General features: G+C 34.0%; 1 protein-coding gene across 2 annotated transcripts; it reads right to left on the bottom strand.

Annotated features, from left to right (window-relative positions):
- Window positions 1-771: 771 nt before the first annotated feature.
- LOC118181025 (uncharacterized) lies at window positions 772-5,343 on the bottom strand. 2 transcript variants are annotated; one of them, XM_085808459.1, is made up of 3 exons: window positions 5,273-5,343; window positions 4,012-4,511; window positions 772-1,058 (listed from the first exon to the last, which is right to left on the bottom strand). In XM_085808459.1, exons 2-3 carry the CDS (start codon window positions 4,500-4,502, stop codon window positions 890-892), a joined length of 660 nt encoding a protein of 219 aa, XP_085664585.1. In that variant the 5' UTR covers window positions 4,503-4,511; window positions 5,273-5,343; the 3' UTR covers window positions 772-889. The 2 variants fall into 2 exon arrangements, with proteins under 2 accessions (XP_085664585.1, XP_035205989.1); XM_035350098.2 differs by having other exon boundaries at window positions 5,183-5,307.
- Window positions 5,344-12,538: the final 7,195 nt, after the last annotated feature.

The following is a 12,538-nucleotide window of genomic DNA, read 5'->3' as shown; positions in this document are numbered from 1 at the left end:
GCATTTACTGTAAATTGAAAACCTTATGTATACAGGCGCACATCACAATGAAAAATCATTAATCTTCCAGAAAATTTAAAGTACTAATTGCATTGTTGTATACTTTTATTTCTTCGCTTTCGCAATTAGAAATTTTATTTAAGAAGTTACCTTTCGGCAGTTGCGCTAGTGCCAGAGTGAGATTGCATTGCTTGAACAAAGCTCGTGCTAGTAATGAAAAAATTTCCTATCTGCAACACTGAAAGACTGAAATTTACTTCCAATTTGGGGTTTACTAGCTCTGAAAGCAATTTAATTACTACAGCCTAAGAAAATTAAGTAGGATGCAGCAAAGTACAGCTAAATGCCAAGTAGATTATATTGCTTAAATTTGTACTACGACATTTCCTAAAAATTAAAACATACCAGAGTTCAGTTTCTTAATTTCCGGTAGTCCAGAGAAGTGCACAAATTCAAACGAACATGCATCTTTAGAGCTCTCGCAGGATACACTACCTTAAAACCACACGACGCTCGCACTTTTAATACAACGTTATAAATGGAACTGTCTGCTCAAGACCGTTTATATTGTTATTTGCTATTGTTTATGGCACACAATTGACTCGCTTTCCTTTAAGAGCTGCCCTCCTTCCTTTCAACACTATCTGAGCGAAACAAAACGGTTGAGTGATATTTTGTTAAATCACCAAGCATTTGTATGGTAGCCTTCAAAGAGTAGGCGAGGATTCGCAGTTCTAGTCTGCTAGAAGTAGAAACAAAAAAGTTAAAACATTCGCTTATAATATTTTAGATTTATTTTGCAAGCTACAAAACTCAAGTTTTTACAAGAAACCCGACAAATTAACTTTTGAAGTTTTATACATGTTCTTGAATAGCACCAATTCCAAAATCATTGTCTAACTCTGAATGCTCGAACAAATGTCCTGATGAGGCGGTAAGACTTCTGATCACATGTTGAAAAATTGCGGACGCAACTTTCAGCGCCATTTTTTTGACCTTGCAGCATGATCTGACGATACTTCGTAGAAAGGGCGTTCTTTTCTAAAACCCTAAGGGAGCTGAAAAGAAATAAAATAGATACATTTTAAAACAACTTCGGTCAAAAATTGTTTTTTCAGTAACTATCAGAAAACCAACGTTTAGTTTAACCCGCTTTATTTAGCAATATTTGTACATAAATACTGTAGATGAAGTATTTGTTCAGAACGCGGTTTCATAAACGAAACGTGACATCAGCTACGCAGATGTTCGGACAACATTGAAGACGGATATCTTGGTTTAGGCGGAGGATTGCTCTGCGTAATTAATCGGAAAGACAATTTATGTGCCTTCGGCCCATTTGGCATGCATTTCCTACGTAAGGCGGAGCTTTCGTACTTCATTGAAAAGACCCGTTGCAGGGAGCAAACTAATTTTGAAGCATTAGCCAGTGACCAACAGATAAAAGCTGGCAACTAAAAGCGCAGACTTGAATAAAACTCGGGAAAATTTCCAAATGCCACAAATTAAATAGTTCAGTTAAGATTATTTAGCAGTTAATACGTTGAGCAGGGGACCGGCAGTGAACTTCCCGTTTGGCTGGCGTCGGTCCGTTGAACCGACAGTATTAAAGTTAAAAATAAATATAGTCTCAATGAAATGTGATCAAATTTAGTTTTAACGATATGTATTGAAAGATTCTAAACAAAAATACGGGTTAGCTCGCTGCCGGGTGAATGGAAAGGACAGCAACTTCGGTGCCGCGCTCAACGTGGTAAGCGATAAGATTTCCATTGCGAGAATTTTATTACGAAATACTTATCGTTTAATCTTCAGTTATTTCACTTTAGAGTATACAAACAGAAATTTGGAGGTGAAAAGCGTGAATGGTTTAAATACAAACAATATGTCAGGTAATATTGTGATAACTAGTTCAATAACTCGAAAGACCAATCCGAAAGTTATTAAAACACCTGCATCAGTGGCGTAGCTAGGGTTTTCAGCGCCCGGGGACACCTGAAGAATTTGCGCCCCTTTTTATGTGCCAAGAATGGGAAACACCATTAAAAAATTTCGTAGCATCAATTTGGAGCCCCCTAGATGCCCCACCCTAACTACGCCACTGACCTGCATGCTTGTTTTCGCGTGGAAATTTAAATAATGGTTAAGAAGCGGCAATTTTTTAGCATAAATGTTCTTATGTTTCATATTTTTCGCAACTAAATTTCGTTTAAAATGCAGGAGTGTTTATAAATGACCACGGCAAAACTCACGTGGAGTACTAAAGGTGAGGCACGTATTTACGCTATATATGCTTGACTTTCCCTGCGAGCCTAGACATTTATTGGAAAATGCGTTAAGGTCTAGAAAACTAATTTCCTCCAAAATTGGTGCTTAATGAGTAAGCTTTTTTAATGCCCAAACGTTAGGTACTTCATAATTTAAGGCTTTTGTTTCTATTAAGAATTTAGAATAGATTGAAAGTGAACATTTAATTACAGATTTTAACTCGGATTAGATTGAAGGATTATAGGAGAATTCATGCCAAAACGAAACCGTGCAAGAATTTAACACTTCGTTTCACCGATAACAAAATCGTAGCTAGTGGACGCTATAGTTTATTCTAAATTTGCTTAACTATTAAGATTAACAGTAACGTACTACACTACCTTTTTATGATCTTTCTACAGGTATCAAGTGTTCAAATTAGTTCCAAGACTACAGGGTCTAAAAAGGGAAAGATTAATTTCGTAACAATTATATTAGCATTTAGCGACTCTTCAGCATTAAAGGCTTAGTAAGACGCTTACCATAAACTGAGGAGAGTAGCAATGTAAATGTCCATTTTGAGTACGATAAAGCACACTTATCCACCTGAAGAGAATATATTCGGGATGGCTTTTCTAGAATTCGTATTCACAATAAACCAGGGTATAGTAGTCTGAATAATAGTTTTAGAGACGAAGTGGTTTAGTAATTTTCATTCAGGGCTATTATTACCTTCATTCGATGTTTAACGGTAAATAACTTTATGGACATAAGTATATTTAGTATCGCGTAGTTTATTGTAAAGAATTGTTAACAATTCTGTTTAGGGAACATGGTATTTAACTACTAAACTTTCACTTTCTAGTCAAACATTAGAAAAATTAAATGTATCTAGTTGCTTATCCGTAAGGAACCGATCGCAGAAGCCTACCAGCGGTCCTAGATTCACCCAATGCGGTAAAAGTCCGGTGAAATACTAGAGTTCTCATCGAAAGAATTAAGGAGCTAATAAATGATTTTAAGGTATCATGTCCAACTGTTGAAACCTAATAACTAAATTGAGTTGCATAAATCTAACAACGACAGATTGAAAAGGAATATACGGTAGTTGTTAAAGGTGATAGAAAAGTTGGTCTTGAAAGGTAAAAATACGGCATGCGGGACTGGATTAACAAAATTCTAATTTACCTAGACGAAACTCCCTTGCATTTTAACCTTAAATGTGTTAGTTAATCGTAAAGATTTTGCTACAGTAAGTTATAGCATTTACAATTACCAAGTTTATGAACTATACCATTCGTTTACGAATATTGCCATGTACATTATAAATTTAAGATTATATATACGCTATATGGACGAAAGCAAAAGCGACGGTAGTTGCGAATGCAAAGGGTTAAAATAAACACTAACTACTAAATTACTAAAGTTTCATAATGCATAGCGCCTATACTGAAAGATTGCTCAGTTTGAGCAAATTTCATAAGATAGAACTTGACAGCTAAATATTAAGCATCAAGAGTAATTTGTATTACGATTTTGTGAAGAATAAAGACAAAAACATTCTTTCCAGTTAGGTGGACGCTATCATTTCTAGGCAGACATGGCTTAACTTCAGCCAGTATTAAATATATAGCATAAGAGTTATTTTTGAAGCTTATTAACAGTTAGTGTTTTGAAGTTTAATAACTACACTAAATTATCTAGGTATCCTCACTGAAAATTAAGGTAAGAATTTCATTAGTTTCTAAATTTGAAGACACTTACCCCATTACGTCTTTTATGTTATGCCCAAGACCTTCCAAGACTTTTGGATTTGAACCAATTTCACACACCAGTCTAGATATGCATTTATTGGCATCAACTCTGTGCAAAACGCCAAAGAAATTCTCGATTTCAGCTGGAGTTGCTTCGCGAATGTTAAAGGAAGTTGGTATGTTGGGTCCTCTCCTTTTAGAAAATTCTTTACTTTTTGGAGTAATTTGAGGAAACCCAGGAATGCCTCCACCGAACAGCTGCTGAGGGCCTTTCTGAGAACCTAGAAGGCTAGACGCCAGGCTTCCAGTTGATCCAACACCTAGCGTGCCTATCATATTTAGTAGTCGGCTTCCAACAGCTAGCTTAACAGCAGTCATCCCAGCAGGTCCCATAGCTCCAGGAACACCAAGTGGGGATAACATTTCAGCAGGTACTGTGAAAGATGAATGGACAGGCACGTGCAGTAAGGAAGCCAAGCAGAAACCGATAAAGGCCAACATTTTTCCAAACTGTAAATAAAAGAAAATTTCTTTAATTATTCTATAAATTAATTATAGATGATATTTATACTTTGAAATACAAAGACCTTCATTATTAATTTTCGCAATTCGAGGTACTAACATTACACGTAAAGGCATGAATAGTTGTTCACCTTTTAAGTAATTCTAAGAGCTGTAGAATAAAGAGAGTCTACTTCAGAAGATGTACGAAATATATTCGCATGTGTTAATAGCATGATCACAGAGTCCAGCAAAATACTCAGGGTGCAGTTATTAAAACAGTATAATTTGGGATATTTCCTAGACATACTTAAAATACTCGTATATGAGCAAGCTAAGACGGGTTGAGAAATAAATGGTTCGAGTTAAGCTGTCTTTGCCGTTTATGAAGAACAGATACTCAAGCTCATTTTCAGCATACGAATTGTTTCACAGATAACAGAGCTAGATTAGGAATGGAAGTTAATTGAAATAAAGAAAATATAAGAAATTTCGTTAAAGAGCTAACTTTTCATTTTAAGTGGTTGGAATAATCTGTTTTCAAACACTTCAGCATCTTAGAGATTCGGTAAAAAACTATTGCGACTACGATTTTTTTCCCTCCCAAAATTTAGTAAATTTGATAATGTAAGTAACATTACAAGAAATTATTCACGTTAGGAAAGATTTTTACACTTTACCATTCACCTACGATAAGTTTCACAACATACACAGCTAAGCCAATATAAACTCCACCTAATAATTCTTACGAAACAAATATAGTAACTTACTTCCGGTCACCTTAAGCGAGCAACTAAAACAACAACTTTTTGACTGAGCTATTTATTTCTGTTACGGTATGCGCAAACTAGCTGTTTTGGTACATTTTAGCATAATTTTAATTCTTGGAGTTCATAGTATTGCCACAGGCTAGATGCTTATATATTTCCATTACCAGGTTGCGACTTGTCAGTTACTAATGAATTTAAACATCAAAATAACTCTTAAGCACAGACTCCTTTCTTACTTACTTTACAAGTATTTGTGATTAACTAAACAGACATCATAGGCTTCTTTAAGATTAAAACATTAATTAAATTTCGAGAACATTCTTGAGCGCATTAAATCTTCATCGAGAACATTCTTGAGCGATTATACTGTGTTTAATCTTCTTTTATCTTATGAAAGTCACGTTATAGAAATCATTTTTGATATATTAAAAAAGTACAAAAGTGTACAGATTATCAGGTATATAATTTTGTGCTAAGCTGCAATAAAGGGAAACAAAAGCATATATATATATATATATACGAAAAGAGGCATAGTAAATATATATATATATATATATGCAAAAGAAACTATATATAAAAAGAAACATGGTAATAGGCCAAAAATTAAAAACAAAAACGATTTTATCCAGTCCTGCGCTATAGCTGCAGTATTAAAGTAAACTGTGATACTTTAAGTTTAATTTATATATATTTAATATATATAATGTTATATATGCTTTTGTTTCAGTACTTAAAACAGTCTCCTTTGTTATACTGCTTTTAGGTAACTTTAGCACCACACATAATCTCTGCGATGCTAATCATCTGTATATCCCCTCGAGGTCTTCGCATGTGGCAAATTTCGAATTTATTGCACGCTTCTTTCATAGTCATAGCCAACAGTGTATATTAGCATTTTAAAGAACTCCATAGTTAATGGTTTTTGATATATGAATAGTGTTTCTTTATATGTGTCACGCGATTTTCACGATACTCATTCTTTCATACTCTTTTGCAATAATTTAACCTTAGATACCCCCCCTTTTAAACGGCGACTGGGGCTTTAAGGAACCCAATCGCCAAATCCTGGTGGTGAAGAATCATCATTTACCACCTTTTAAGTTCGGGTGCCATTGTAGAGATATTAGGATTTTCGAAGCAGAGATGTGAAAAATTAGCAATGCCCTCGAACCACGGACCTCTCGAATTCGCGTCAAGAGTGCTGACCACTTCACTACGAAGGCATGCTAAGAAGGCGGGAGAAATACCTTACACTGTTATTAGCGCGAAAGATGAAGAAAAATCTTTGATAGAATTAATTTAATAAATAGCTGGATTGTATGTATAAATAAGCTACATTTATAATATACTTAGGGATATTCATGTTTTAAATTTTTTGCTATAAAATCTATATTTTTGTGTAATTGTTAGTAGATAATAACTTTTTTTGTTGCTTTCCTACAGCAAAGTATTAGAATATTTCACATTTCAATGTTATAATGCTTCGGATTTTACCGCAAAGTTTATAATATAACAATATTTATGATCTTTATGCTTTGCAATTTAAAAATAAGGAATATAAATATTTATATGAATTTTAATTTTATTTCAAAATTTTAATCTAAGCGCTTTTATTTAGTGAATTTAAGCATACGTTTCTGTGATATTTTAGCGTGCATTGTAAAATTAACTAACAAAAATCCTTTTATTTCCTCCAATCTTATTTTAACTAATTGAGATGGTATACCCAACTGTGTGCAACTACCAAGAACACTCGAGTAGTTTTTATGTTCAAGAATTATGGACAATAGCTGAGCCTGTGGCTATAAAATCAGGGTGTGGTGTAGTGTGGTGTATTTAATTATGGCAAAGCACACTAGGGCCATGTGCCTAAGGGGAGGGATGCCTTCGTGGAGGACTTTCTAAGGGAAACTGGCTCGTATACACGTTACACATGGGGAAAACCACGAAAACACCCATGCAGCCAACCCGTTAGCGGGATTCGAACCTCGGACCGAACTACCAGTGTTCAGCAACTTTACCGCTCGGCCGCTGGTGGGCTTTATAAAATCAGGGCAATATCGCTAGGTACACAAAATAATCTATGGGTACATTAAATCTCCTTGCAACGAAGTTGGCCAGCCGCCGAGAAACGAATTCGGGACGAACTACTTATTTTCGAAGCCCTCTTCGACCAATGCTATGTAGTGATTTCTGTATCCAACTGCAGATCAAGGAGAATGCAGCGCTTTATTTTTATTTGTTTATTTATTTTATTTATTTATTTATTTATTTTTTTTTTTCCTCCCTTCATGTGCAGGTTTAAATACGAGTTAGAAGTTTCGCTAGGAATTTCTCTTCGAAGGTATAAGTAATCTTTAGGAACATAGTCTTTGAGCACTTATCATTAATTATTTACCTTTTCCAATAATCAGGTCAAAAAGCACTACATGCGAAAATAGTGCATATAGAAATAAAAGACTGTCATCAAAGAAAATGTCGAGAGCAATTGGATATATGACAGTTATCTGCTATAAGGCAGATGAACTCTTATAGGAGGAGATTATATTTAGTTTACCAAACTTTAAAGAATAAATTAATTAATTAAATAAATTTAAAAAATGAAAAATGCTGCAACCACTAGCAATGAATGAATTATTTCCTACGTAACTTTTAAGTATTTATATCGAAATAATGGAAGACAGATATTAAAATAATGGCAAATGTAACTTAAAGGTATGCTAACTATCAGGTTAGTTATTAGGTATAATTATTAGTATGCTTAGCATCAAATTTGTTGAGGTTTGAAGTACTAGACTTATTGCTTTTAGAGCTAATTCTTTTTCTAAACAATATATGTTCTTTCTTACATTCTTAGACTGGGTGCTATATTCAAAATGTCACTTTCAAAAACATACGAATAAAATATGTATTTAGAGAAATAAATATTGAATTATAACAGTTCTTTAAAACATGCTTAAGTTCTTAAGAAGAAAAATAGGAAATTGCTTAAGGAGAGATGTCTGTCGGCTTTAAGCTAGGTTGAATGGTTGAAGCACGAGAGAGTCTGAAAGCTGTCTCGTGCTTCATGTGTTGTTTTATACGCTTGAGGTATTATTCTTTTATCCGTAAACTTTATTTGAATACATTAATTCTTTGCAGTTCTCAGGACTGTTCTAACGTTATCGAAGCATTAAATATTTTAAGGAAAATGATTCTTTAGTATTCAGCCAAGCTTGCATTAATTCTAAAGAAGTTTTCTTCACCCTTTTTCACATACAATACTATGTACCTATTGTAACTTTTTTTATATTTACTCAATACATTGCGCTTCTTTACGCTTTAAAATTTGAACGTTTCAGTGAAACCAAATAATGGAAAGGATATATCTTAATAGAACAATCGTCATGCCGAAGTGATAGAATACATGTCTTTGAAAAGATTTATTTATTTGAGCTATACAGAATTTTAGACAATGATTTAGGAAACTGAAAGCAATAAGATTCTTAGGTTTTCTATATTTAAGTATCTGCTTAGAAAAATTAATTTATAACATAATATTAGAACTGGAAATATCTTTACAAATTTAGAAATATGAAATACACAATACCTGTAAATACGTTTACTGAAAATTCAAAAGCAAAATTACCGAAAAATATTTATGAGGATCAAAGTTTTATATCATCTATTAAAATGGAATTCTAAAATGTAAGCCTGCTTAAAATTCAAAATTAACTTCATAATATAAGAAAACTTTTTAAAAGACTATTTTAAACTTTCGAGTTAATATCATAGTTATTGAGATAGTCTTTAGAATACCATACGTGCAAAAACCTTATCTCAAATCAAGACAAATTATAAATTATTAGTATAATCCAAGCATTATCGATACAGTTTTGAATATATAATATAGTACTTTTCCAAGGAGTCTTTATTTTACACAACTTGCCAAGTCTATTTTTCATACTATTCTTTCAGTTCGGAAAAAATTAACTCTAATGCAAGTTGGTAACGGGAAGAAATAGCCGGTTATACTTTTATTTGATTTTTTTTTTAGTTAGGTATGAAATTTAATCACAAAGCTTTCATAAGATGATACTGTATAATATGTCCAATTATAATAAGAATTTGCACGTATTGTGAGATATTATATAATATGTGCAAATTTCCACTCAAAACTAAAAATCGCATTTGAGCAAATATTTTCTTGGAAATGGGAAGGGGGGAAAAAAAAGAAAAACCAACTTTAGGTTTTTTTTTTTTTTCTTTTTTCTTTCTTTCTTCTTGAAATCAATTCATACCTGAAGATTTGGGTTATTTGATTGCTTTCAAACCTTTTTAAGGAAGACTAGCTTATATTAAAGCAACACATGAGGATGAGTGTATGCAGTCAACCGTGTTTACTACGGGAAAGGCTCACCAGCAGCCGTGCGGTAAAATCGTTCAACACTGGTAGTTCGACACGGGTTAACTCCAGGTGAACAGGCTGACTGCATGGGAGTTTTCCATATATGTTGCGCAAGTGCAAGCCAGTTTCCATCACAAAGTACTTTACTAAGGCATCACTTTGCTTAAGCAAATAACCCTCTGCTTTACTGTAATCTAAATAATCCACTGTCCGGATAAGAAATCTGACGCGAACTACCAACGCTTCACGTCTTTAGCTACAGAGCCACTGCTAGGTGCATAAATCTAAGAGCAAAATGCAAATTTATATTAAATAGCCAGCTTAACTCAAATAGGATTTTTGGAAAGGCAGGCTTAGTAAAATTCTCTCAAGAACTCTCTTTTAAGTTTAGTATTTCACAGACGGTAGACTGAGGAATCCTAGCTTAAGAACATTTATGGATGCTCAATATTACGAGTAGTAGTATAGCTTTCATTATTTATGTCTTATTAAATTATTACTTTGCAATCTTACTTCGCGACTAAAAAATTCGATGTATCGAATAAGAATAATAGTCAATGCAATGATCGAACATTTGCTTTTTTCAAGATTCAGTTTGAGAAAGCTACTTAATACTACTAATCATAATAAATTTAATTTTTCTATAAATGACGTGCTCGCAAGGAAATAAAATTTAAATCATTCGTAACATACGCTATTTCCTACATTATAAATTTTTAAATGGGAGGTTATCTTAATTCAAACTCCAGGAATGCTCAGTCGGTTATGGCTAGTTAGTTTCAAATAAAGCAATAGTCTAAAGCATCCCACAACTGTAAACACACGCGAAAATGCCAGCTTGAGTCTACAAATATTGCAAGATTCTGGGCATTAAAAAAATCTCTTTCCTGGCTTTAAAAAGTTTTTTCTTTTATCACAGGATCTTCTTTGACAAGAGGCTTTTAAATTCTTTGCACTATATTTTCCGAGTTAATTTTCAGCCAAATGCGATTTTTTCTGTCACTAATCATTAAATACTAACGTAGTACTATTTAAAATCCTGTCAAATAATTAAATTCTTTGCAGTAAATTATCTTTTGGATCTTTAGCATCCAATTATCACCACTTTCAATTATAAAGACATTGAGTTTTCTGGACAGGAAAGCAAAATCAACTGTGCTTTTGGCGAGATGCTAACCACGGATCTTCCAGTCGCCAGCTGGACGTGCCAACTCCGTACGCCGTAAAAGCTCATACGGGAAATAATGATAAGTCCTTATATTCCTCCCAGTTGGGCCCACCAGTGGCCGAGCGGTTACGCCGCTGAACACTGGTAGTTCGGTCCGAGGTTCGAATCCGCGAACGGGCTGGCTGTATGGGTGTTTTCCCCATGTGTAACGTGTATACGAGCCAGTTTCCCTTAAAAAGTCCTCCACGAAGGCATCCCTCCCTTAAGGCAGATAGCCCTCGAGTGTTTTGCCGTAATCTAATAAACCAAACCAATCCTCCCGTTGAAAGGAGACTGGGAAGAGATACGAGAACCAATCGGCCAAATCTAGGTGGTGATGAGTTTTCCACTATACATTAGTTTGTTCACAGCAAGAAACGAAAACACAAAATCAACCGTACCCTGACCAGGATTCCAACCTGGTCAGGTTTTTCACTTGTTAGTTGAACCAACTCTTTCACTTGTTAGTTGAACGTGTGACACTTACTCCTTGAGAGTACGCACGGAAAAATGCAACGATTCCTCATTCAGTAATAACTCGTTTCATCACCTTCACTATTCTTGAAATATTTACTGTTACCAATAATTTTGCATCACATACATTTTTGTTCACAATTTATAAGAAAATGCTTTAATAAATACAAAAATTGGCATTTAAAAATAGAATAAGCCTATTCATTTAAATTAATTACAAAAAATACAATAATATTAATAAAAAACATTTTTTGCAACAATATTAAAATAGCTTATGTCAAAAAAAGTATTTGCACACTCAACTCAACTCTAGCAAATTTGCATTTTATGCTATTGTTTGACAGTCATCCCGTAGTAAATAATATATGTAAGACGACTATAAAAGGAGGTGTTGTCAAAACGTTATCAGTTGATTGCCGATTCAAATTGTAATGGCACCTAAGAAATCTGAATTGTCGATTTCATTGCGAGAAATTTTTTTTTCTCTACGTGAAAATGGCCTAAGTTATCAAGAAATAGGTAAAAAAGTAAATGTTTGCTTCTCTACTATTTGGTATGTTACAAAGAAAGAGGATCTACATCAAATAACTTGCGCTCTGGACGCCCAAAGAAACTTTCACTGCGAATGAAGCGAAAAATCATAAGAGAAGCATAAAAAAATCCATTTGTTAGTGCAATTACTTTAGCCAATGATGTCGCTTCAACATCTGGAGTTCAAATCTGTGCCCAAAGTGTTCGAAATGTCCTGCACGATGTACATATTTATGGGAGATCACCAAGGAAAAAACTTCTCCTAACTGAACGAAACAGACTGAAGAGACTTGAATTCGGTAAGGAATATATCAATAAGCCAATCGATTTCTGGAAAAATGTCATATTCTCCGACGAGAGTGAGTTCAATATCTTTAAATCAGATAGCAGAAAATTTGTTTGGAGAAAACCTTATGCTGCTTTTCATACCAAAAATGTGTTACCTACAGTTAAACATGGAGGAGGTTCTGTTATGATTTGGGTGGTGCATGGCTAGCAAAGGAATTGGTAATTTGTGTTTCATTGATGGGAATATGACAGCTCGAACCTATATTGATGTGTTGCAAGATAACTTGCCACAAAGTGCAATAAAATTGGGTATCAGTAATTCGTACTATTTTCAGCAAGACAATGATCCCAAGCACACTGCCGGTATAACTCGTATGTG

Source organism: Stegodyphus dumicola, chromosome X1, assembly GCF_044657685.1.
Source record: "Stegodyphus dumicola isolate Sdum_Otavi_A_Nest chromosome X1, ASM4465768v1".
Taxonomy (NCBI): Eukaryota; Metazoa; Arthropoda; class Arachnida; order Araneae; family Eresidae; genus Stegodyphus; species Stegodyphus dumicola.
This window is presented reverse-complemented; position numbering and strand designations above follow the sequence as displayed.